Here is a 20,254-nt window from a genome sequence, read left to right as displayed (position 1 = left end):
CAATCAGCATGACATAGGCCTCGTGATTGACACCCCGATCCTCGCGCTGGCGTGTTGTGCTCTGAGGAGGGGAGGAGGAGGAGGAGCCGGGAAGAAAAACCCGAGCCAATCCAAGCAAGTTGAGCGGGAGGCCAATCGAACGGCGCGCCCTGCAGAGAGCAACCAATCCTAACAAGGGGACGGGCCTCATTCTCGCTAGGAACCAATGGGACGAGCCTAACGGCGCAGAGCGACGTGCTGCGGGAGCAATGACGGACCTATATTCGGTGCTCGGGGGCGGGCCGGCGCCAGAGACGAGAAGAGAGGAGGGGAGGCCTCCTCCGCCGCCGCCATCTTGGACCGGGCCCGTTCAGCTTCCGTGGAGCCGTCGGCAGCCGCTGCCGGGCCTTTCCTTGATCCTTGAATCCCCTACTCGGTCGTCTAGAACAATCCCGGGCCCACTTCCTCTATCAACAACCCAACCCCACTTCCGGCTTTCGCGCCCTCTTATCGCGATAGCGCCCGGGCTCGGGGCGCGAGGAAAGAGGAGGAAAAAAAAAAAAAAAAGGCGGCGGGCGGGCGCTCGCTTCTCTGTCCCCCCCTCCTCGCCTGTCGCGATACGCTCCGCAGCGGCGGCGCCAGCTCCTGCGGTGAGCGTCAGGTTCGACTGGGCCGGACCCCTTCCCCTTCTCCCCTCAGCTCCATCGGCCGACTTCTTGCTCCGCGACCCTGCCGCCTGTCGCGACACGGCCTCGGCTCCCGCCGGGCCCTGGCCGCGCGCTCGGGCCCGGCTTCGGCTCGGGCGGGCGGGGACCCCCCTCTCTGTCCTCCCGCGTCCGGACTCCCGCGTGGCAGAGCGCCGGCCCCGGGTGCGAGGTCCTGCCCTCCTCCTCCTCCGCGTCTGGCTGGGCTAGGAGCGGTGGGCGCGCAGCGGGCCGCGGAGGGGGTCTTTCTGCTGTGAGCGCGGGGGCCGCTCCTGCAATCATGCCTTCCCCGGGAGCTCGGTTTGGGAGCGTTGCCTCGGTGCACCCGAAAGCTCCAGCTTGTTGGTGTCTTGATAGGGGGAAGCCTCTTTGGAAGAGATGGATCTTGTGGAGGAAAAAGTCCCCAAGACCCCGAGGGTGCAGTTCCCGTTGTGAGTTGGAGCCTAAGCTAAAGTTTCACCTAGTCCCCACAGCTCTAGCAGTGAAGTCTCCTAGAGGTCCCGTGCCACCAATCTTTTTAAGGGAGCATGTTGTTTGGGTTGTTTTGTTTTAACACTCCCTCCCCAGACCTTGGATTCAGGACTGCACCGTATTGCTCGCTTCCTGGCTTCACGTCTTTTACATCTTTGAGGTGGGGTATCAGCGGCCTCTAGCTTTGAGGATGCAAGCTCCACTAAGATGCACAGTGCCTGCCTCCGTGGATGAAGCTTCCTAGTGGTTAAGTCTGCTGGTATTGCTGTGTGTGGTGAGGGCCGCTTAGCTTTCCTAGATGAGTGTCAGTGGAATGTGAGGTCCCTTGCTCTCGGTTGTTAGTGCTCTCCTTTTGGGACAGTTGAAGCACCTCTTCTGAACAGCTGTATCTCGGTTCTGGGACTGTCATTTCATTTTAGGATTAGCTTTCCGCCTTTCTGACTGGGGGTTTCCTCACTGTCTCCCTTCCCTGCCAGAGAGATGGACTGCCATCTCTCTGTATTTTCATTCTCATCTGCCCAGCCTGTGTGAATATGTGATCATGTATAATTGAAATCCACTGGGTAAAAGCGTTGTTTCAGAGCTAGAATGGTCCATCTCAACCCAACTGGCACCCTGTAGTACTGCCAGCTTTCCTTGCCTGAGTCTTTAGCTGTGCAAGGCGGGTAGCCTTTCTCCCTGCAGTTGTGTTGTCTTTGTGGAGTAGTGTTGTCACCTGCCAGGTAAAGTTCCTGTTTTCTTTGCTGTTGGCATCATCCCCTTTCTTGATTTGAGATGGCCATCACCTATGTACCCACTGTGAGGCTAGGATACTCTTCGGTATGGATGCCCCTGGCTAGTGTGACTCCCTGCACCCCCTTTGTGGTTTTTCTATGCATCTGAAGTGATGGTTTCTTGTGCTGTCTGAGACCTGGGTGAGAGACCACTGTAGTCACTTTGCTTGGGACTAAAGATTCTGAGGGGTGACTTCTCAAGGTTTGGGTTCCTCACTCCTTACCTGTTGGGCCTCTCCAGGGGCAACAGTTACTTCTAACCTGGATCTACTTTTTTCACCTCAGAATCCTCATGTGCCTGTGCCAGCATCCTCCACTGGCTTCAAGTTCTACTTTCAGTGCTGCTTGCCACCATTCCTGGCTTCTGTGTGAGTCTCCTAGCTGCCTGTGCTGTGCTCCAAGATTGCTTGTGTGGCCACTCAGCAGTACCAGGTTTCAAAATTAAGGTGGTACCCTTTCATCGGGTCTCTGTATGATGCATTGGCACCTGTAGTGAAAAGTTCTGTAGATTGTTTTGTTGTTGGCTATTTTGAGTCTTGATTTGAGGATTCGCTACATCTGTGGACAGGATCCTAATGATTTAGCTCCCACCAGACACCCAGCTTTCTCTATGCTGCTGAGTTGAGACCCTTCACCATCTGTGTATATATTCTGTGTGAAGGTGCTTGCCTACCTCAAAGGGGCCCTGTAGTGGTGACCTCCTAGAGCAGGTCTTGGAAAATGGGATGGAGAGTCTTCTGTGGTGGCACCTCTACTTTGAGGCTCCAGCAACAGCTCCCTTTCTGTCTGTCTGCTGAGCTTCTGAGGTATGTGAATCCTCTGTGTGAAGTGGGTTTTGTTTTGTTTTGCTTTGTTTTATGTGGAGAGAAGATATTGCCTCCACTCTGGCAGAGGCTACAGCCTCTAAAACACAAATTTCTTGGTCTGTGGGCCTTGCCCTACTCTGGAGCAGCAGCCTTCTGCCAGTCAGATATTGTCGTCTTTAACCACAGCTGTGCCCATATTGATGGCTGAAGTATTACATCTGCTTTTTTATTTTCATTTTTAAGTTTATTTTTAATCTACTTGTATTTTGCCTGCACGCATGTAAGTACGCTGTATGGGTGCTGTACCTGAGAAGGCTATTGGTCCCCCTGGAACTGTAGTTATAAAGAGTTGTGAGCTTTCTTGTAGGTGCTAGTAAATGACCCTGGGTGTCTACAAGAACAAGTGCGTTTAACCTCTGAGTCCCCTCTAGCCCCTAAAACTCTTTTTAAATAAATATATATGCATATTATATATATAATATATGTATACATATATTATATATATATAATCTTGTTTTTTGTATGTTTAAGCATGCCTTGGCAGGTATGTGGGGGTCAGAGAAAAACTTTGAGAAGTTGATTCTTATTTTCACTATTTGGGACCCAGGGGTTGAATCCAGATCACCAGTCTTCATAGCATCCACCTTTACCTATTCAGCTGTCTCACTGGCCCTTAATTATTTTTTATTACATTTATTTATTTATTTAATTTATTTTTTGAGTATTTAGTTCTGGATGGCCTGGAACTCATTATGTAGACCAAGCTGGCCTTGAACTCACAGAGGTCTCTCTGCCTCTGCCTTGAAAGTGCTGTGATTAAAAGTGCTGGACCAACATACATTTATTTGTTTGTTTATTAGGTTGTTAAAGAAGTGTGTGTGTGTGTGTTTATGTGTTTATGCAGGTACTTTTGCACATGTATACATGCCAGGAACATGCATGTGGGAGGTAGAGGACACCTTTTGAGAGTTGGTTTTCTTTTTTTACCTTGTAAATCCTGGAAATTGAATTTAGTCAGACTTGGTGGCAAGAAAATATGCCGAACCTACTCACTGGTCCCTTGTTGTCCCGTTCTTTGGTGCCTTGCTTCTGGCCCTGTCACTTTTTTGTCGCCATGGTTCATTCCTCTTGCTGCAGTCCCAACCACTTCAGGGTGGAGCTAGGATAGGGCCTCACCTCCTTAAGGTGGGAGTGCCTTGCCCAGGTTGCTGTGCCTGCCCAGAACCCTCCTGCAGGCTCTTGGGACAAAGTGGGTAGTGTAATAAGCTCTTGTTCAACATTCCTTCCTTCCCTGGTATAAAAAGAAGCTTCTCTGTGCTGATGGATATTAGAGCCAAGACTCATTCCTGGTCAGGATCCTGAATACCTCCTGCTGGTGTCCAGGCAAGGTCCCTAGATCAGAGGAACTTATCCTACTTCAGTCTCTTCTGTGGGGCTCTTTGCTGAGTTCCTTTGGTTGCTTCATCTTCCTGGAGATTCCTGTAGTATGGTGTGTCAGCTAATCAGTCCTCAATTGAGAGTGCTGTGTGTGCTTGCTTGCTCTTTTTGATAGGTCCTTTACTAAAGATATTTTAGTCCCCACGGTCTGAGGTGCCACCCATAGCTACTTCCCTACAGAGTGGAACCGTAGAGTTAATTTCTTAAATTCCTTTTCAGAGAAGGCACCAGCCCCATCCACTCTAGGCCTCTTTTTTCTAAATCTCCTTAATGCAGTGTCCCATGCTGTGATTAGTACAAGTGAAAATACTGAGCCAGGCATGGCAGTCCACTCCTGTAACCTCAGCATTTGGGAGGACAATGTAAGAATGTGAGTTCAAAGTTATCCTGAGTTATATACTAAGACCCTGTCTTGAAAAGGAAAGATTTTATTTTTTCTGCTGTGCTAGTTATAGTACATGAGGTGGCTGGCTGAAACATTCTCCACATCACACCTTTTGTTAAGACTGCTCTGGGTATTTCCGTTTCCTTGGTATTAAGGACCCTCAATCTGGCTACCCTCCAGGTTGAAACTCTTGTTTCTGGGAGTGGAGCTGTTTCTGCCTTTATAGCTGAGAGCTATATTGGGCTACCCTTGTCCTGTGTCAGTCTAGTTCTCAGAGCCTTGCTTGTTATACCCATGGAGGAGAGGGTTACAGCTTGTGCTAAGAGCTCGAAAACCCTCTTAGGGTCCTTCTTCTCTAGGATGCCCTGTTTCAGTGTTAACGTTGTAGTGTGGATTTCCCTGCTGACAGACCTCCCCTCTTCCATCCTTTGTCCTCAGGCTGCCCTGAATTAAACTTTGCTTCCTTCAGAATAAAAAAGGTGTCTCTTTGTACATTTTGGTTTCTGCCCTGATGGATTCATGTTTCTGAGTCTAAATTGTCCCTCTATCTGATGTGGAATTCCTCCATGTGTGCAGATCTGTTCACTCATAGCTAAGGTTCTTCTTCACTTTCTTATCTTTTTGAGATTTCTATCTTCTCATAGCCTTCCTTGAGGTGCTGCTTCCTGCTCCCAAGTTTCTATAGCCATTTTTAGTGTCAGGCTTCTGCTGTGGAATAAATTTTTTGGAAGTGTAAGACCCTCTTGTTTGATGTACTGCCTTGTCCTGTATGAATGGGTCTTGATCTTCATATGTCTCTTCGCCTTCAGATCACACCTCTTAGCCTTTCCAGGAGCCGCCAGCCTCATGTATTCTGTGACTTACCTAGGGTAGCCTCTCCCAGTCACCTCTTATCCCAGCCCTTCAGTGTTATTTCTAGGGCTAATGCGTCCAGTGCCAGCAGTCTACCTGTTTGCTGCATGTGCTCTAGTGTCACCTAGAGCACAGATACTCCGTATTTTAGAAATTTTCTACTTCCTAAGTCATGAGAATAGGCCAGATCTCCCTTGTTAAATAGGAAATGTAGCTGGGGATGTAGCTAGATGAAAGTGCTTGTATGTGCAAGACCCTAAGGTCTGCCAGATGGGAAGGGCAAGTGAATGTTTCTTCTCTCTACCATCCTACCCACCCCATGATTTCCTACCATATCCGTGACTCTGCTTGAGTTTGGACCAGCCAAGGAATGGATGTTAAGTCTTTCCCAATTTTTCCCAGCAGCGTCCGTTTCCAAGAGAGTATGAAGAGAGTGCGTCTGTAGGGCAGGGAAGATGGCGGACAAGCGCAAACTCCAAGGTAATAGACTGTCTACTTTTCATATGGCCACATGCCCTTTCTTCTGGGAATTTCTCTGGATATGTGCAGTCTTGGCAGGGTCCTAACAGTTTTGCTCCCTGGCCAGGTGAGATTGATCGCTGCCTCAAGAAGGTGTCCGAAGGCGTGGAGCAGTTTGAAGATATTTGGCAAAAGGTATGAGCCTAGGAACTTCAAAATTTCTTGTCTGTTGGGCGAAGAATCAAGAAGTTCAGGGTCTTGGGGTCTTGACCAGGGAAGTATCTCTGAGATCGACTGTGGGGAGGGGGTCCTAGATTTCCCAGCCGAGGAAGAAAGAGACTGGACCTTTACTGCTATGGCGAGTTCTGGGCAGCCACTTTCACATTGACTGCTGAATTCTTCATCCCTCAGCTCCACAATGCAGCCAACGCGAACCAGAAAGAAAAGTATGAGGCTGACCTAAAGAAGGAGATTAAGAAGCTACAAGTGAGGGGGCTGGGGATGGACTCTTGTGTCCTATGGGAGGAGGGATGGGGACAGTGGACTGCTGGGTCCCAGGGAGAAAAGGTCATTGAGGGCCTCAGTTTTCAGGTCTGCAGCCTAATTACCTGCTGCTTCTCCTTTCAGCGGCTGAGGGACCAGATCAAGACATGGGTAGCGTCCAATGAGATCAAGGACAAAAGGCAGCTTATTGAAAACCGCAAGCTCATTGAAACGGTAGGAATCCAGAGGCTGGGGTTTTCTGGGGTGGGGATATGGTCAGGCTCTAGGGACCTGAGAAGGCAGAGGTGGGGCAGTCACTGCAGAGTCCTCGGAGGAGTAATGTTTCCATAAGTAAGGGAAGGGCAGAGATGAGGGCTCAGACTGTTTCTAGCATTGCTGGCCCTTATAGCATGCCCTATCCCACCTTTGAGCACTCTCTGTCAACTATACTTTCAACAGCAAATGGAACGGTTCAAAGTTGTGGAACGAGAGACCAAAACCAAAGCTTATAGCAAGGAGGGTCTGGGTCTGGCTCAGAAGGTGGACCCTGCCCAGAAGGAGAAGGAAGAGGTTGGCCAGTGGCTCACGGTGAGTTGGGACAGAGGAGAAAGTAAGCACTTGGGCCCAGATTTAAATATATACCAGGGCTTTTAGGACAAACCCCTCTTCCCTTCTCTTCCCCCAGAACACCATTGACACCTTAAATATGCAGGTGGACCAGTTTGAGAGTGAGGTGGAGTCACTGTCGGTACAGACACGCAAGAAGAAAGGCGACAAGGATGTGAGTGGTGGGGGCATCATCACCCACAGGGTAGGGGTGGAGGTGGCATATGAACAGAGGGCATCTGGAGGTTTGTAGGAGTCTGGTCCTGGATGCCCAAGATACACCTGGGGTAGAGATTGGAAAGGCAGGATGAGGCAGCTTATCTGGCTGAGTTACAGTGTAGGGAGGAGTTGAGATGGGATATTGGGATATTTGGGTAGACAGTATAGCCATTGTTAGGGGCAGTTTGGGTGAAGGTAGACCTAGCTTCAGCTGGGACCACAGAGTGAGACCTGAAGGAAGAACCAAATTGGGAAGGTACATAGCACTGCCAAGATCCCCTAGGTTCTTTACGGGGCTTGGGGGTGGGGGGGTGGGCGGAGATTGTGTGTCTCTAAGGAACAGTTGCTGTAGGAAACCTGGAAGTGATTTGGGCCAAAGTCATATGTCAGGATTCCGAATCTTACACCTCTAGGACTGTAAGGGTGTGAGTTCAAAGGGATGCCAACTATGTCTCCTTAATGGTGTCACCAGGGTAGAAAGTTCTGATGGGATGGAAAGTGAGAGAGATGTCACCTGGAGGGAAAAGAGTAGACCTTTAACAAAAGGAGGAATTTGGAGCTAGCACTAAGGTGTTAAGTTGTAAAGGGAATTGGAACTTTGAGAAGAGAAGGAGCTCTCTGTGGCTGCCATGGTAAATTGACAAGTTTCCTTCCCCTGGGCTCTATCTTTATTACTGTCATTACTGTTGCAGTGAGATAGGATGAATATTTCTTGCAGAGGTCAGAATGGTGGGAGGCCTGGGTAAGACTTGCTGACAGGTAAGCCGGGTAGAGGCCACGTTGTAGGGTAGCACAGGTATCATATAGGTTTCTAGGGATCTCTAGAGCCCAAAGGGGTTTGAGGAGAGAGAAATGGATCCTTGAGATGTCCGAAACCTCAGATTGGTCCTCACTGGGACAGAGGGTGGGCAGACGTCTCACTGGGTCATGCTGGGAGGGGCTGGAGCAGAGGTGCCTTTGGGGTACCTTAGTGATGGGGGACTGAGGACAGGTTCTGTGGGGGCAGGAGGGCTGGCCAGGTGCTCTGCAGCCCCTGAGCCTGGCCCTGGGCTCGCCAGCAGAAGCAGGACCGGATCGAGGGCTTGAAGCGGCACATCGAGAAGCACCGTTACCATGTGCGTATGCTGGAGACCATCCTGCGCATGCTGGACAACGACTCCATCCTGGTTGACGCCATCCGCAAGATCAAGGACGATGTGGAGTACTACGTGGACTCATCCCAGGACCCCGACTTCGAAGAGAACGAATTCCTCTATGACGACCTGGACCTCGAGGACATTCGTGAGGCCCTGGGCTGACCTTCGTGGCATAGAGGCTGAGGGCGGGAGGCAGCCCAGGGTGCCAGCTAAACATGCTCTCCCACCCCCACAGCACAGGCGCTGGTCGCCACCTCCCCCCCCAGCCACAGCCACATGGAGGATGAGATCTTCAACCAGTCGAGCAGTACACCCACCTCCACAACCTCCAGCTCTCCCATCCCACCCAGCCCAGCCAACTGCACTACGGTAAGTGTGCAAGATTATTAATAGCACGGCGGTCATGGACGACTCAGAAGCCCAGGCTTGCCTTAGAGACGGCAGCTCAGGAAGTGAGCTCTAGGCTGTTTGTGCTCTGAGGTCCTTCCTAGTGTGGAATGGATATAAAAAGCCAAAAGATAGACCCTGGGTTTCCACTCAGGTTTAGGGTGCGTGTGGGTCTTCGGTGGTGGTAGTCAGGAGGAGCTGGAGTGTGGAATGCCAGAGGAGCTGCGCAGCTGGGTAGTTCCCTTCTGACAGGGATCCAGGGTTGAAGTCTGAAGGAAGGAAGTCTTGGGTACTTCACAGATGGGAATGAGTGCTGACTCTCAGAAGCTGGTACTACGGAGCTCAGATTTTTAGATGTTAGCCAAAGTTTCAGGCTGAGCATTGGAACAGCTCTGGAGCACAAGGCTAGTCAATGGGTCTGTGAGAGATTAAGAGTAGTAAGGGCCCTCCTGTGTCCCTAAAGGATTGCCCTGTTTTGGGACCCTGGAAATCACAGAGTTTTTGACTTCACTTCCCCTGCCTCAGGAAAACTCTGAAGATGATAAGAAGAGAGGCCGTTCGACAGATAGTGAAGTCAGCCAGGTGGGTCCCAGTCTAAATCTGATGGTTTGTAACTTGTTTATTGAGTGGTCTCCAGGATTACTGACACTGGAGGGCTGGCCACAATGCTGGGCTCTTGGGACAGGTGTGCCAGAAACAGTGCCACCCTGGGGGCAGGGTGATGACTGGTGGTGTGGTTGAGGTGGCCTGTTGTCTGGCCTATAGAGGAAGACTGGGTGGTAGTGTGGGCAGCAGCAGGTCACACAGGGAACTGTAGCAAGAAGTTGGGAAGTGTGAGAGGTGGGCTGTTGGACTGAGGACTCTTTGGTCTCTGAAGGAACCAAACACCCTGAGAAATGATCAGAAAGTCAGACTGCTTGTGCTGTGCTGACTGCAGGAAGTAGTTCCTGAGAGAGGAAGGCAGTATGTGACACTTCTGAATTTCTTTAGATCCTAGGAAATGAACTCTTAGCTCTGTCAATTTCTCCTAAGATATGTTCCTATCTTAGGAGACAAGAATGTTGTTGAAAGAGCCCAGAGCCCCTCCAGGCTGATAGAAGGGACAGTCTCTGGTGGGAGGACCTAAGTGCACAGTAATGAAGCTAATGCAGGGGCCAGGGCTGGGAGCAACAGGAGTAATGGAGTGAGGAGGCAGGGCAGGCAATCCTGGGGTGGGCCTAACTCTGCCACTTTATCAGGCCCCTTGACTGTCAAGCAGTGGTCCCAGGAAAAAAGTAAATGGCTAGTTTTCTTTGGTACTTGGTGAGATTTTTTTGTGGTGGTCAGAAGGCCTGGGCAGTTTGGCATGGCAGCCCGGATGTTGGAACAGTTGAAGTAGGGATGGTAGGGATGCCCTGGTCGTCATGTTCTGGAGCACTGCATTTTAGTTCCATGATGAGCTGACATTCAGAAGTTTCTGGTTGCTCCGTTCCCTTACTCTTAAACATTTAGGCTGATCCAACTAATCACAAATTGAGGTTGGGTTTTGTTTTTGTTGTTTGTTTTGCAAGAGCATCTCACTGTGTAGCCTATGCTGGTCTGAGCTCTCCAAATAGACAAGACTAATCTCAAATTTACAGAGATCTGCCTGTCTCTGTCTCTGTCTCTCTCTCAAGTGCTAGGATCAAAGGCATGTGCCACCACTTCAGGTCTCAAGTTCAGGGTATTTGAGAGTTTCTCTTGGTCTCGTCTTAACAACCTAACCTCTGTCAGATTCACGTGGGCTATAGGGACAATGTCCAGGGAGGACTTGGGGCAGCTGAGTGGGCTGGAAATAAATAGACCTTAAACATAAAGGTGATTGAAGTCTCCTAGGTGCCCCAGAGAATGTGGACAGTTGATAGCAGGTCAGAGGCGGGGCAGGAAGACAAAAGGGTGGTGGGTAGGGGACAGGCTGGTCTAGTACCTGACCTTCTTGTTTTTTCTTTCCTGCAGTCTCCAGCCAAAAATGGCTCCAAGCCTGTCCACAGCAACCAGCATCCCCAGTCCCCAGCTGTGCCGCCCACCTACCCCTCTGGCCCCCCACCTGCCACTTCTGCCTTGAGCTCCACCCCTGGCAACAATGGGGCCTCTACCCCAGCAGCACCTCCAAGTGCCCTGGGCCCTAAGGCCAGTCCAGCTCCCAGCCACAACTCGGGTACTCCTGCCCCCTATGCCCAGGCTGTGGCCCCACCCAATGCCAGCGGGCCCAGCAATGCCCAGCCCCGACCCCCCAGTGCCCAGCCGAGCGGGGGAAGTGGTGGTGGCAGCGGAGGGAGCAGCAGCAATAGTAACAGTGGCACAGGCGGAGGGGCTGGCAAGCAGAACGGTGCCACCAGTAAGTGGAGGCCAGTTTGGGGGACAGGGCAAGGTGGGCAGTAGCTGACAGCCTGTTTACACTTGCCCTTCTTTCCCCAGGCTATAGTTCAGTTGTGGCAGATAGCCCTGCAGAGGTGGCCCTGAGTAGCAGTGGGGGCAGCAGTGCCAGCAGCCAAGCCCTGGGGCCCACTTCAGGCCCTCACAACCCAGCTCCCAGCACCTCGTGAGTTGTGGGGTGGCAGTGTGTGGGCATAGGCTATCATGCCACTCTTGGTTTTAGAGTTCCAAATTCTACCCTTCTTGGGTAGTATCCAATGTATCCTTTCTTCACCTCAGCAACGGGTTTTGTCCCTGCTTCTTACCAACTGGGACATAAGCACATTAGTTCCCAGCTTCGCCTTCCCTTTTATGTTTTACTCTGGGTTTCAGACTGTGCTGTCTTCCCGTTTCTGTTCTTTGCTCTGAGGCTCCCTGATGTTCAGCCTGACATCAGATTACTAATGAAGGATCTGCTGCCTTGCCAGCCTCGTTACCAGCCCCAGTGGGATTGTCCCATGTGCATCCGTGCAATCTGTGTTCTATGGTGGAAACTTGTATTTATTCCGGATCTGCTTCAGTGACAGTTCTAGAACTATCCCATCCCGTCGTTTAGCTTCATAAGCTGTTGGATCCTAAAATTCTGTCTGCACACCTCAGTACTTCTGCTATACTAAAGAGGATTCCAGAGATTGGATTCATTTCTGCATGTTCCAGCTCTCACTTTCAGCTCCCCCTTTTAGATCCCATAGTCTGTGCCTATCTGTCTTCAAAGACCTTAATTTGATTCTCCTCCATTCTTTACCCAGAAAGGAATCCAGTACGGCAGCCCCATCGGGGGCCGGGAGTGTGGCTTCAGGCTCAGGGAACAACTCAGGGGGACCCAGCCTCTTGGTGCCACTACCTGTAAATCCCCCCAGTTCTCCAACGCCCAGCTTCAGTGAAGCCAAGGCAGCTGGCACCCTGCTCAATGGTCCTCCACAGTTCAGTACCACCCCAGAAATCAAGGTGAGTTCCTCAGATGTGAGCACTAAGCTCATCCTGGGACAGGAAACCCAATGACAGTGCACTTTCTTAGGGCGAAAACATTATCTTAGAAGTTCTCCTGAGTGGGTGATAGCTTTAGTATGGTTTTGAGGGGAGGAGAAGCAAAGTGACACCTTGTAGAGAGACTTCTGGAAGGCTGTAGGTGGGATGGGGGAAGAGTACCATGAAGGACTCAGCCTTATTGGCTATGACTAGTGCAGAATGAGTCCCTCCAAGAGAGCTGGGGTGTAGGTCTGTGGGTGGGCTTTAGTGATAGAAGAGTTGTACAGAGTGGACAGAAGAGCCAGCCCTATGCTGTTTCCCCAGGGAAAGCAGTGTGGGGGCTGCAGGCCTAACCCACTGATGTTCCCAAGGAGACTGAATACCCAAGGGATGGCCGACACTCTTGAGGCAACAGGAGAGCCTACAGTTCTGCCAGCCATCTCCCTCAAGATGCCATACTACTGTGGCAGTCCAGGGGGTGTTCCACCAGCATGTGATGTCTATGGAAGTGTGTGCATGTCTGCTGCACTTTGTAGGGTCGTATTTCCTCTGGAATGTGTTATGGACCCTGCACAGAGGAGAGTGAACTCTTATAAATCTGATGGTGATTGGTGACTTCAGATTTGCAGCTTCCCTCTAGCCATGTTTTAGAATTATATGGTTAGATCTTGCAGACAGGGACCTGACAACAGCAGATTACGCAGAGTATACAGAGCATATCAGGCTGTGGGTTTCTTTTTTTTTTTTTTTTTTAATTTAAGATTTATTTATTTTGTATATGTGAGTACGCTTGCTACCTTCACCAGAAGAGGGCATTGGATCCCATTACAGACCTCTGGAATAGCAGTCCGTGCTCTTGACCACTGACTGCTCTAGCTCCTAGGCTGTTCATTTTTATGCAGCTTAGTCTCTGCTCAGGTCCTAAGGCTTGGCCCCTTTCTCTTTCCAGGCCCCTGAACCTCTGAGCTCTCTGAAATCCATGGCAGAACGGGCAGCTATCAGCTCTGGTATTGAGGACCCTGTGCCAACGTTACACCTAACTGATCGAGGTGACAGTCATGGGATGGTGGGGAGGGCAAAGGCCAAAAAGGAGCTGACCCCCATCCTCATCATTGAAGGGCCTAATGGCCCATCCCTTACAGACATCATTCTGAGCAGCACATCAGCACCACCCACCTCATCCCAGCCACCCCTGCAGCTGTCAGAGGTGAACATACCATTGTCACTGGGCGTCTGTCCACTGGGGCCAGTGTCCCTCACCAAGGAGCAGCTATACCAACAGGCCATGGAAGAGGCCGCCTGGCACCACATGCCCCACCCCTCTGACTCCGAGCGCATTCGGTGAGGGGCTGCAGAAGGGGCTGGGGACCGGGACTCCCCAGTCTGAGGGAGGAGCTGGTTCCTGGGTCCTGAGAGACTAGGTAGAGTACTCGTCTCAAAGTGCTGAGGACTTGGCTTGGGGCTCCCTAAAGCAGGTTGAAGTGTGCTTTTGAACACCCTCCTGAAGGCAGGGCAGGAGCTCAAAGCCACTTGGCACTAAATCCTCACTGGTTCACAGGCAATACCTCCCCCGGAACCCTTGCCCGACACCCCCCTACCACCACCAGATGCCACCCCCACACTCGGACACTGTGGAGTTCTACCAGCGCCTGTCAACTGAGACGCTCTTCTTCATCTTCTACTATCTGGAGGTACAGCAGGGCCCCCGGGGCAGCCTCGGGCCCCCCAGCTCCGCCGCCACCGCTGCCATCCCCCCTCGGGCTGGAGGGGCGAGGTGGGTGTCCCACTGCGGCCACTGGGACCGCACCCCTCCCTATCCCAGTCCTGGGCCCCCTCAAATCAAACCTGACCCAGTCCCAAAACATTCTAATTGCTAAGATTCAGGAAGAGGCTGCAGGCCCTAGGCCATGTACCTGCCAAACTGGGAAGCCCTTTAGGATAGCTGCTGAAGTGTAGTAGACACTCCCAAGGCCTCCTTAGAGACCTCTGCAGAACTGTCTGACCTCTTGACTGCAGTGGGTCAGCCCCTCCTCCTCTCCCCTCGAGTTTTCTACTTCGTCTTTCATTATGCATTAGTTTCTCTTCTTTCTCAAAGCTTTTCTGAAAGCAATTCTCACCTCCTGTCTCATTTTCTTCTGACCATGGTATGTTTTGTGCTCCCAGCACTGTTTCCAAGTGGACTCTCCACCTCAGCTGGTCTGTGGTGGGGGGTCTGGGTCCAGCCCTGATGCCCTGCCCTGTCCCCCTGCAACTACCCAGTTTGGATACCTTCTGATCTCTGCTCGGCATTTTCTTTCCCAGGGAACCAAGGCACAGTACTTGGCAGCCAAGGCCCTAAAGAAGCAGTCCTGGCGATTCCACACCAAGTATATGATGTGGTTCCAGAGGCACGAGGAGCCCAAGACCATCACAGATGAGTTTGAGCAGGTGAGGGTCCCATTGGAGGATGGCTAGTGTTCCCAGTCCCAGCCCTCAGTCCTTGCTGGCCTTTCTCCTTCAAGAACAGTCCTGTAAACTGACCAAGGTGGTTCCCTAAGTTGTTCACCTAGCCTGAGATAATGTCCTCTCCATTTGTCAATTTCTCAGTGCTTTAGTTCTGAGCCATTGTTACTGCTTCCAGAGAGAAGCCTTCCTGGAGCTGCTAACTGCCTCTACCACGCAGCTCTGGGTACTTAAATTGAGAGCATGGGATTTTCTAGTTGACATTTCCCAAACGTAACCTCCATGGCCCCTTCTCCTTCATTTCCTGGCAAACAGCAGAGGAGGGGCTGAGTCTGTTTGAAGTCTGTTTAGACAGCCTTCTTGAGTCTCAACCATTATTAGTTGATTGGAAACTCCACTCTCCCTAAATATCCTGAAGCCAGCTGATCTGGGTTTGAGCCCATCCCGTTAGGTGACCTTGGGCAAGTCAATCAAGCCTCTCTGTTTGTTCCCCTATCTGTAAAAAAAACGGGAGTAAGAGCACCCACCTCATGCAGTTGTTACAAGGATTAAATGAGTTAATGACATGTAAGTACTAATGGTGCCTGCTATACAGTGAGTGTCATGAATTTTTCTTTATTGCTTTCAGTTGGTGCGTTTCACAGTGGCTTTCCCCATACACATTTTCCCTACCTACACTTCCAGATACCAAGCTGGGCCTCATTGATCCCCATTCTCACAGAAATCTGTTCTGTCCCTACATTCTTCCAGACCACTTTGAAGCATTTCAGACACTTGACCTAGCTGCTTTCTTGCTGTATGCTCTCCAACCTTGACTTCAGCCTTCCTATCCTGCCCTGGTTTGGTCCTTGACATGAGTATGTCTCAGGGCGTTGAGTCCCTCAGAATCGGTTACAGTGAAGTGTATCTCTGCAGCACACTTAGGTGTTAGATGTAGATGGTGCATATGTTGCACTGTAGGCCACCTGTTGGTCCCCACTCCTCAGTGTCACTTCACTTAAGCTTAGGCCTCATGTTTGCACCTGCAGGCCCATGTGGGGCAAAGGCCAGGCTTGGCCCCCTTCTTCACTTACCACCAAGGGTGGAGTGTGATAGGACAATCGGCTTGGTACCTCCATGCCCCTGACAACTGCCTCTTGCTCATCTGTCTGGCCCAGATCTCAGCCCCCCTCTTCGTCCACTCACTGACCACCTTCTTCCCCGGCCAGGGCACCTACATCTACTTTGACTACGAGAAGTGGGGCCAGCGGAAGAAGGAAGGCTTCACCTTTGAGTACCGCTACCTGGAGGACCGGGACCTCCAGTGACACCGGCCCCCTCTACCCTCCCCCTTCCCCGCATGCTGATCCCCCCCTGCCCAGGTGAGGGCCCTGCCCTGGAAGACTGGGGGAGGCCCAAGGCCATGGGACACCCTCCCCCCCAGGAAGCAGGGAAGGGATAGGGAGGTTTTCTCTTCCTCTCTGCCCTACCCTGGGGGCCTGGGGGCAAGGGCTGCCCCCTCCTCCCCTCCCCAGTGAGGGACATTTTTTGGTAAACCTATTTTCATTTTGGAAAATATTTATGAATAAATAGTTTTATATGACGGCTGGCAGCTGTGGCCTCCCCTATCCCCCCAAGAGAGTTCAGTGGGCAGAAGTTGGGTTCTGCTGGCGGGGTTGCCGGGCCAGCTGGGGGTTGAACTGGGAGTTGTACCGCCGCCTGCGTTCATCTGTCTCTTCTGCTTCCACCTGACTTTGCTGGAATCCCTGGCCTTGTACCCGGGCCAGCAGGGCCTCTGCTCGAGCTCTCTCAGCTGCTTCCCTCTGAAGACGCTCAGCACGGAGCTTTTCTAGAGAAGGTGGCCTGCAGGGAGGAAAGCAAGAACAGAAAGTTTGAGAGATGCCACCTACCTGGTCCTGGGTCACATGAGCAAGGAAGCACACTGAGCACTGTCCTGGGCCCTTCGTACCATTTTCAAATAATGTGTTTTTGTCTTCCAACCCCAATAATTCTTAAACTTTGGTCTCAAAATCCCTTTTAAAAAGTGAGAGAGAATTGGTGGCTGGGCTCAATCCCCAAAACCCATATAAAGCGGCTCACAACTGTGACTCCAGTTCCAAGAGATCTGGCACCCTCACTCAGACATACCTGCAGAGAAAACGTTAATGCACATAAAAGTAAATCTTTGTCGGGCAGTGGTGGTACACACCTTTAATCCCAGCACTGCAGGTGGAGGCAGGTGGATCCCCAAGTTCAGGGCTAGCCTGCCTGGTCTATAGAGAACCACTAACAAAAACCTGAGGACCAAAGTCAAATAGGCTCTTTACTGTGGGTTGCCTTCCACTGTGGCAATGGAGGTTTCATAAAAAGCTTCTCTTGAGTGACTATAAAAAGAGTGTAATGGATGGCTGCAGCACATTCTAATCCCAGCACTCAAGAGGCAGAGACAGACCCGAGTTCAGGGAGGGCCAGCCTGGTTTTACATAGTGTACAATATTACAGCCAGTGTAATATTGAAACAACAAAACAAAATAAACCCTTAGTTTTAAAAAATACTTTTAAAAAAAAACCATAAAGCTGAGGGCCACAAAGATCTTTTAAGGTGGGTTGTATCTAACTATACTGAACTAGTAATGAAAACTGAGCTGAGTGTGGTGGCACAGACCCTTGATCCTAGCCAGGACTTGTGAAGCAGAGGTTGGCCAGAGTGACATAGTAATAACCTGTCCCAAAGAAAAGACAACTGAAGGGCTGGAGAGATGGTTCAGTGGTTAAGAACACTGACTTGGTTTTGATTTCTAGCAACCTACATGGAGATTCTGAACACAACTGTGTTCAGTTTCAGGGACCCAATGCCATCTAGTATGAAGGCATCAGCCTTTATGTGGTACACAAATGTAGCCACACCCATGCATATTTAAAAAAACTATGAGAAATTTTGTATACAAGCATCTGTACATACCCTTAGCCATAAGAGGCGATGATGTTCTTACAAATCCTAAAGTAAGTCTGTCTCCACAGAGATCCCTAGATAACATACCAAGAACCACTTCATCCTGTCTGCCCTGCTGAGCCTTTTTGTGGTACCCTGGCTGCTAGGATCTTAAAAGTCTCACTCTGCTCTACTGTGAGCTGAGTGTCTGGTCTTACTCTCTGGGCCGGTGTTTCTGAGGCCGATCCTCTCTGGAAGGATGGCTTTCGCTGCGGTGCCTTTTCTTTGCCAAGTGCTTCTGCATCTCCCTCAAAGGATCCAATCGGTTCTTGATCTTCTCATCTGGGCTTGGGCCTGGAGGGCAGCCCTTTTGCCCTGGGGGGAGCTGGTACCAAGGAGGTTGAGTTTGGGCTTCTGCTGCACTCTGGCCCAAATAGGTCAGGATGCCTAGAGCTTTCTCTTGCCTCTCCTGCAGGGGGAACAAAATAACTCTTTTCAATCCCTCTGGGAGCCCTAGATGTAGCAATAGAATTCTGGAGACAGGGACTGGTAGGAAGTCATTTCACAAGGGAAATCACAAGACCACCAGGGACTGGCTTTGCAAAGCACCAGGGGTTTGACCTGCAGGAGGAGGAAGAAAAGGAGGGCAGTGGCCTGTGCAGTGATGGGAGATGGGAGAAGCTTACTTTGGGAATAGTTAAGGAAAAACTTGCGGAAAAGCAAAACGGAGGAGTGATTTTCAGTGGGAGACAGCACCTTCAAAGTTGGATGAGAGCTGTAGGAGAGCCACAGTACAAGTCCGTTTGAAAAGCACAAATGTCTAGAGGTGTGTGCCTATGATCTCAACTCTTGGCCCAGGAGGCCAGGATAGGGGGATTGAGAACTGGAAGGCACCCTGGTCTGTGTAGTTGTGATCTCATCTCAAAATAGCTTAAGACTTATTTTAGTCCCATAAAAAAAAAGGTTAGCTAGTTTAAGTACTGTACAGCAGTAACCAACTTATAGGTGATACCTCTCAGTCACATTCTAAATTTTCTGTGCTCGCCACACCATATTCTAACAGTCACATCCAGTCCGTCCCCCCCCCATGATTCCACCAAAAATTGAGGCCAGCTTACCTTTTCCTGTCGCTTCTCTTCCTCATGCTCTTTATTGACTCTGGGCACTCCTTTCCCTTCTTCCAGCAGCTCCCTAAACAGATCCACAGGGCCAGGACTTGGAGCTCCTGGGTCTGCTGCTTCCAGCTCAGGCAGTGAGTTTCGTTGCCTGGTTTTCTTCCGTAGGAATTCTGTACGGGCCTATGAAGGGTTATAGGCAGGACATTCAGAACCCAGAAGTGCTGAGGATACAAGAAGGGTCCATGGGCAGGGAGGGCAGTGGTAGAACACACCTTTGATCCTAGCACTCTGTAGGCAGGCGCAGGTGGATCTCTGAGTTCAAGGCCAGCCTGGTCTACAGAGTGAGTTAGTTCCAGGACTACACAGAGAAACCCTGTCTCGAAAAATCCAGGGCAATGAAAGTGACACCATTTCTAACTTGGAGAACTGGTGTTTTTAAACAGCAAACTGGGCTATCAGAGATAGTTGGGAGAAGATCCCTGGCCAAAACAGAAGACTTCCCAGCCTGGAGTGATGAAAGAAAAATCCACTCAGGTATAGGATAGAGGTGGCTTGTTCAGCCATAGAGCCCCTGCTTAGTGTGTGCAGTTCGAAGTTCAGTCTCCAGCACAAGTATAAGCGTACTCCCAAACTTGTAAGATAGCCAAACATTGCTTTCTGGACAAAGAGTCTGAAACCAAAGTATGGGTCCAAATACAACCCGACCCCAGATAGGGATAGTCTCCGATTCACATTTCTCCCCTCTCTGCAGCCTTAGTATCTGGGATTAATTACAAGCTTCAGCTTTTTAAAAGGTGTATATTATTTTTAAAGCCCACACTGATTCGTGATCAGATTGGCCAAGGGACTTAAGTGTAAACCACACTGATCGAGTAATTATTAAAGTCTGTGCGGACTTCAATATTAGCGTTCAGGTGGCAGAGGCAAGCGGATCTCTGAGCTTGTCTGCATAGCCAGTTCCAGGACAGCTGCGGCTACACAGACCCTGTTTCAAATAAAGAACGTGCTTGTCTTGGGGAGCAGTGGGTGATCAGTGCGGGCAACCTATAAAGTAATCAGATTATTTGTCCAACTCTTACAGTGTGCTAGTTTCTGGTTCCTTCAACACCAGTGGGGAAATCTAGGAAGGTTTCATGGAAGTTAGCACAGGATTTTCAGAGAAACATCGACGAACACACAGACCCGCATCCGACACCGAGTGACAGGCAGGCCCGCCCCGCTTCCGGGCCCGCCCCAGGCTTACCTCTTGCTGAGCGAGTAGCACCCTCCGCTCACGTTCCTTCTCCTCCTCCCGGGCCTGAGCCTCGTCGCGCCGCACGCGGGCAACATTGTCCTTGTTCCGGACGTGCCAGCTCTTCTTGGGCAAGATATTCATGGCTCCAGTGCCGACCTCCGACTGCCAGGTCCACTCTTCAGCACTTCCGATTGGCTCGAGGATGCTCCCGCCCCATGGTTCCACCCTTGCTCGTGCATTGGTTCTGGGCCAATTGTCACGCCCCTATTAGCCTTGGTTGGAGATGATTGGCTGAGAAACCTCCCATCTTAGCCAATCCTAAGCATTTGTAACCTGAGTTGCTCCACCCCGGACGCTGCCCGATGAAGCTGTTGATGACCTGCCTTGCCTGTCTATCCCTTTACGCAGACTCAACCAAGCTCTTCTGGCCGACATGGACCTGGCCCCTCC

The 20,254-nt window shown here is 50.8% G+C and overlaps 2 protein-coding genes across 9 annotated transcripts; one reads left to right on the top strand and one right to left on the bottom strand.

Annotated features, from left to right (window-relative positions):
* The first annotated feature begins 300 nt into the window (after positions 1 to 300).
* On the top strand, positions 301 to 16,123 carry Cnot3 (CCR4-NOT transcription complex subunit 3). 8 transcript variants are annotated; one of them, XM_076927794.1, is made up of 19 exons: positions 303 to 640; positions 1,041 to 1,114; positions 5,813 to 5,887; positions 5,994 to 6,061; positions 6,278 to 6,352; positions 6,494 to 6,583; positions 6,809 to 6,937; positions 7,035 to 7,130; positions 8,233 to 8,455; positions 8,546 to 8,679; positions 9,223 to 9,279; positions 10,672 to 11,053; positions 11,134 to 11,257; positions 11,880 to 12,078; positions 13,049 to 13,148; positions 13,242 to 13,440; positions 13,658 to 13,790; positions 14,401 to 14,526; positions 15,750 to 16,123. In XM_076927794.1, the coding sequence occupies exons 3-19, from the start codon at positions 5,863 to 5,865 to the stop codon at positions 15,846 to 15,848; spliced, it is 2,259 nt and encodes a 752-aa protein (XP_076783909.1). In that variant the 5' UTR covers positions 303 to 640; positions 1,041 to 1,114; positions 5,813 to 5,862; the 3' UTR covers positions 15,849 to 16,123. The 8 variants fall into 8 exon arrangements, 7 of the variants coding, with proteins under 7 accessions (XP_076783912.1, XP_076783909.1, XP_076783910.1 ...); XM_076927797.1 differs by lacking the exon at positions 1,041 to 1,114 and having other exon boundaries at positions 301 to 629; positions 15,699 to 16,123; XR_013108225.1 differs by lacking the exon at positions 1,041 to 1,114 and having other exon boundaries at positions 302 to 629; positions 13,658 to 13,873.
* Leng1 (leukocyte receptor cluster member 1) lies at positions 16,081 to 20,143 on the bottom strand. Its single transcript, XM_076927811.1, has 4 exons — positions 19,814 to 20,143; positions 18,571 to 18,750; positions 17,671 to 17,921; positions 16,081 to 16,383 (listed from the first exon to the last, which is right to left on the bottom strand). Exons 1-4 carry the CDS (start codon positions 19,943 to 19,945, stop codon positions 16,164 to 16,166), a joined length of 783 nt encoding a protein of 260 aa, XP_076783926.1. The 5' UTR covers positions 19,946 to 20,143; the 3' UTR covers positions 16,081 to 16,163.
* Between the last annotated feature and the right edge of the window lie 111 nt (positions 20,144 to 20,254).

Source organism: Arvicanthis niloticus, chromosome 30 (genome assembly GCF_011762505.2).
Source record: "Arvicanthis niloticus isolate mArvNil1 chromosome 30, mArvNil1.pat.X, whole genome shotgun sequence".
Classification (NCBI taxonomy): domain Eukaryota; kingdom Metazoa; phylum Chordata; class Mammalia; order Rodentia; family Muridae; genus Arvicanthis; species Arvicanthis niloticus.
Note: the sequence above shows the minus strand (reverse complement) of the source record. Positions and strands in the feature narration are given on the sequence as shown.

What these genes read in the sequence shown, in the direction of transcription:
- Cnot3 (XM_076927797.1), top strand. Translation starts at nt 5,863, where the DNA reads ATGGCGGACAAGCGCAAACTCCAAG. An exon ending in CAGATAGTGAAGTCAGCCAG is followed by an intron (nt 9,280 to 10,671) that starts GTGGGTCCCAGT and finishes TCTTTCCTGCAG; the next exon opens with TCTCCAGCCAAAAATGGCTC. An exon ending in TCATCTTCTACTATCTGGAG is followed by an intron (nt 13,791 to 14,400) that starts GTACAGCAGGGC and finishes TTTCTTTCCCAG; the next exon opens with GGAACCAAGGCACAGTACTT.
- Leng1 (XM_076927811.1), bottom strand. Translation starts at nt 19,945, where the DNA reads ATGAATATCTTGCCCAAGAAGAGCTGGCACGTCCGGAACAAGGACAAT. An exon ending in TGCTACTCGCTCAGCAAGAG is followed by an intron (nt 18,751 to 19,813) that starts GTAAGCCTGGGG and finishes AACCCTTCATAG; the next exon opens with GCCCGTACAGAATTCCTACG. An exon ending in AAGAGAAGCGACAGGAAAAG is followed by an intron (nt 17,922 to 18,570) that starts GTAAGCTGGCCT and finishes TTCCCCCTGCAG; the next exon opens with GAGAGGCAAGAGAAAGCTCT.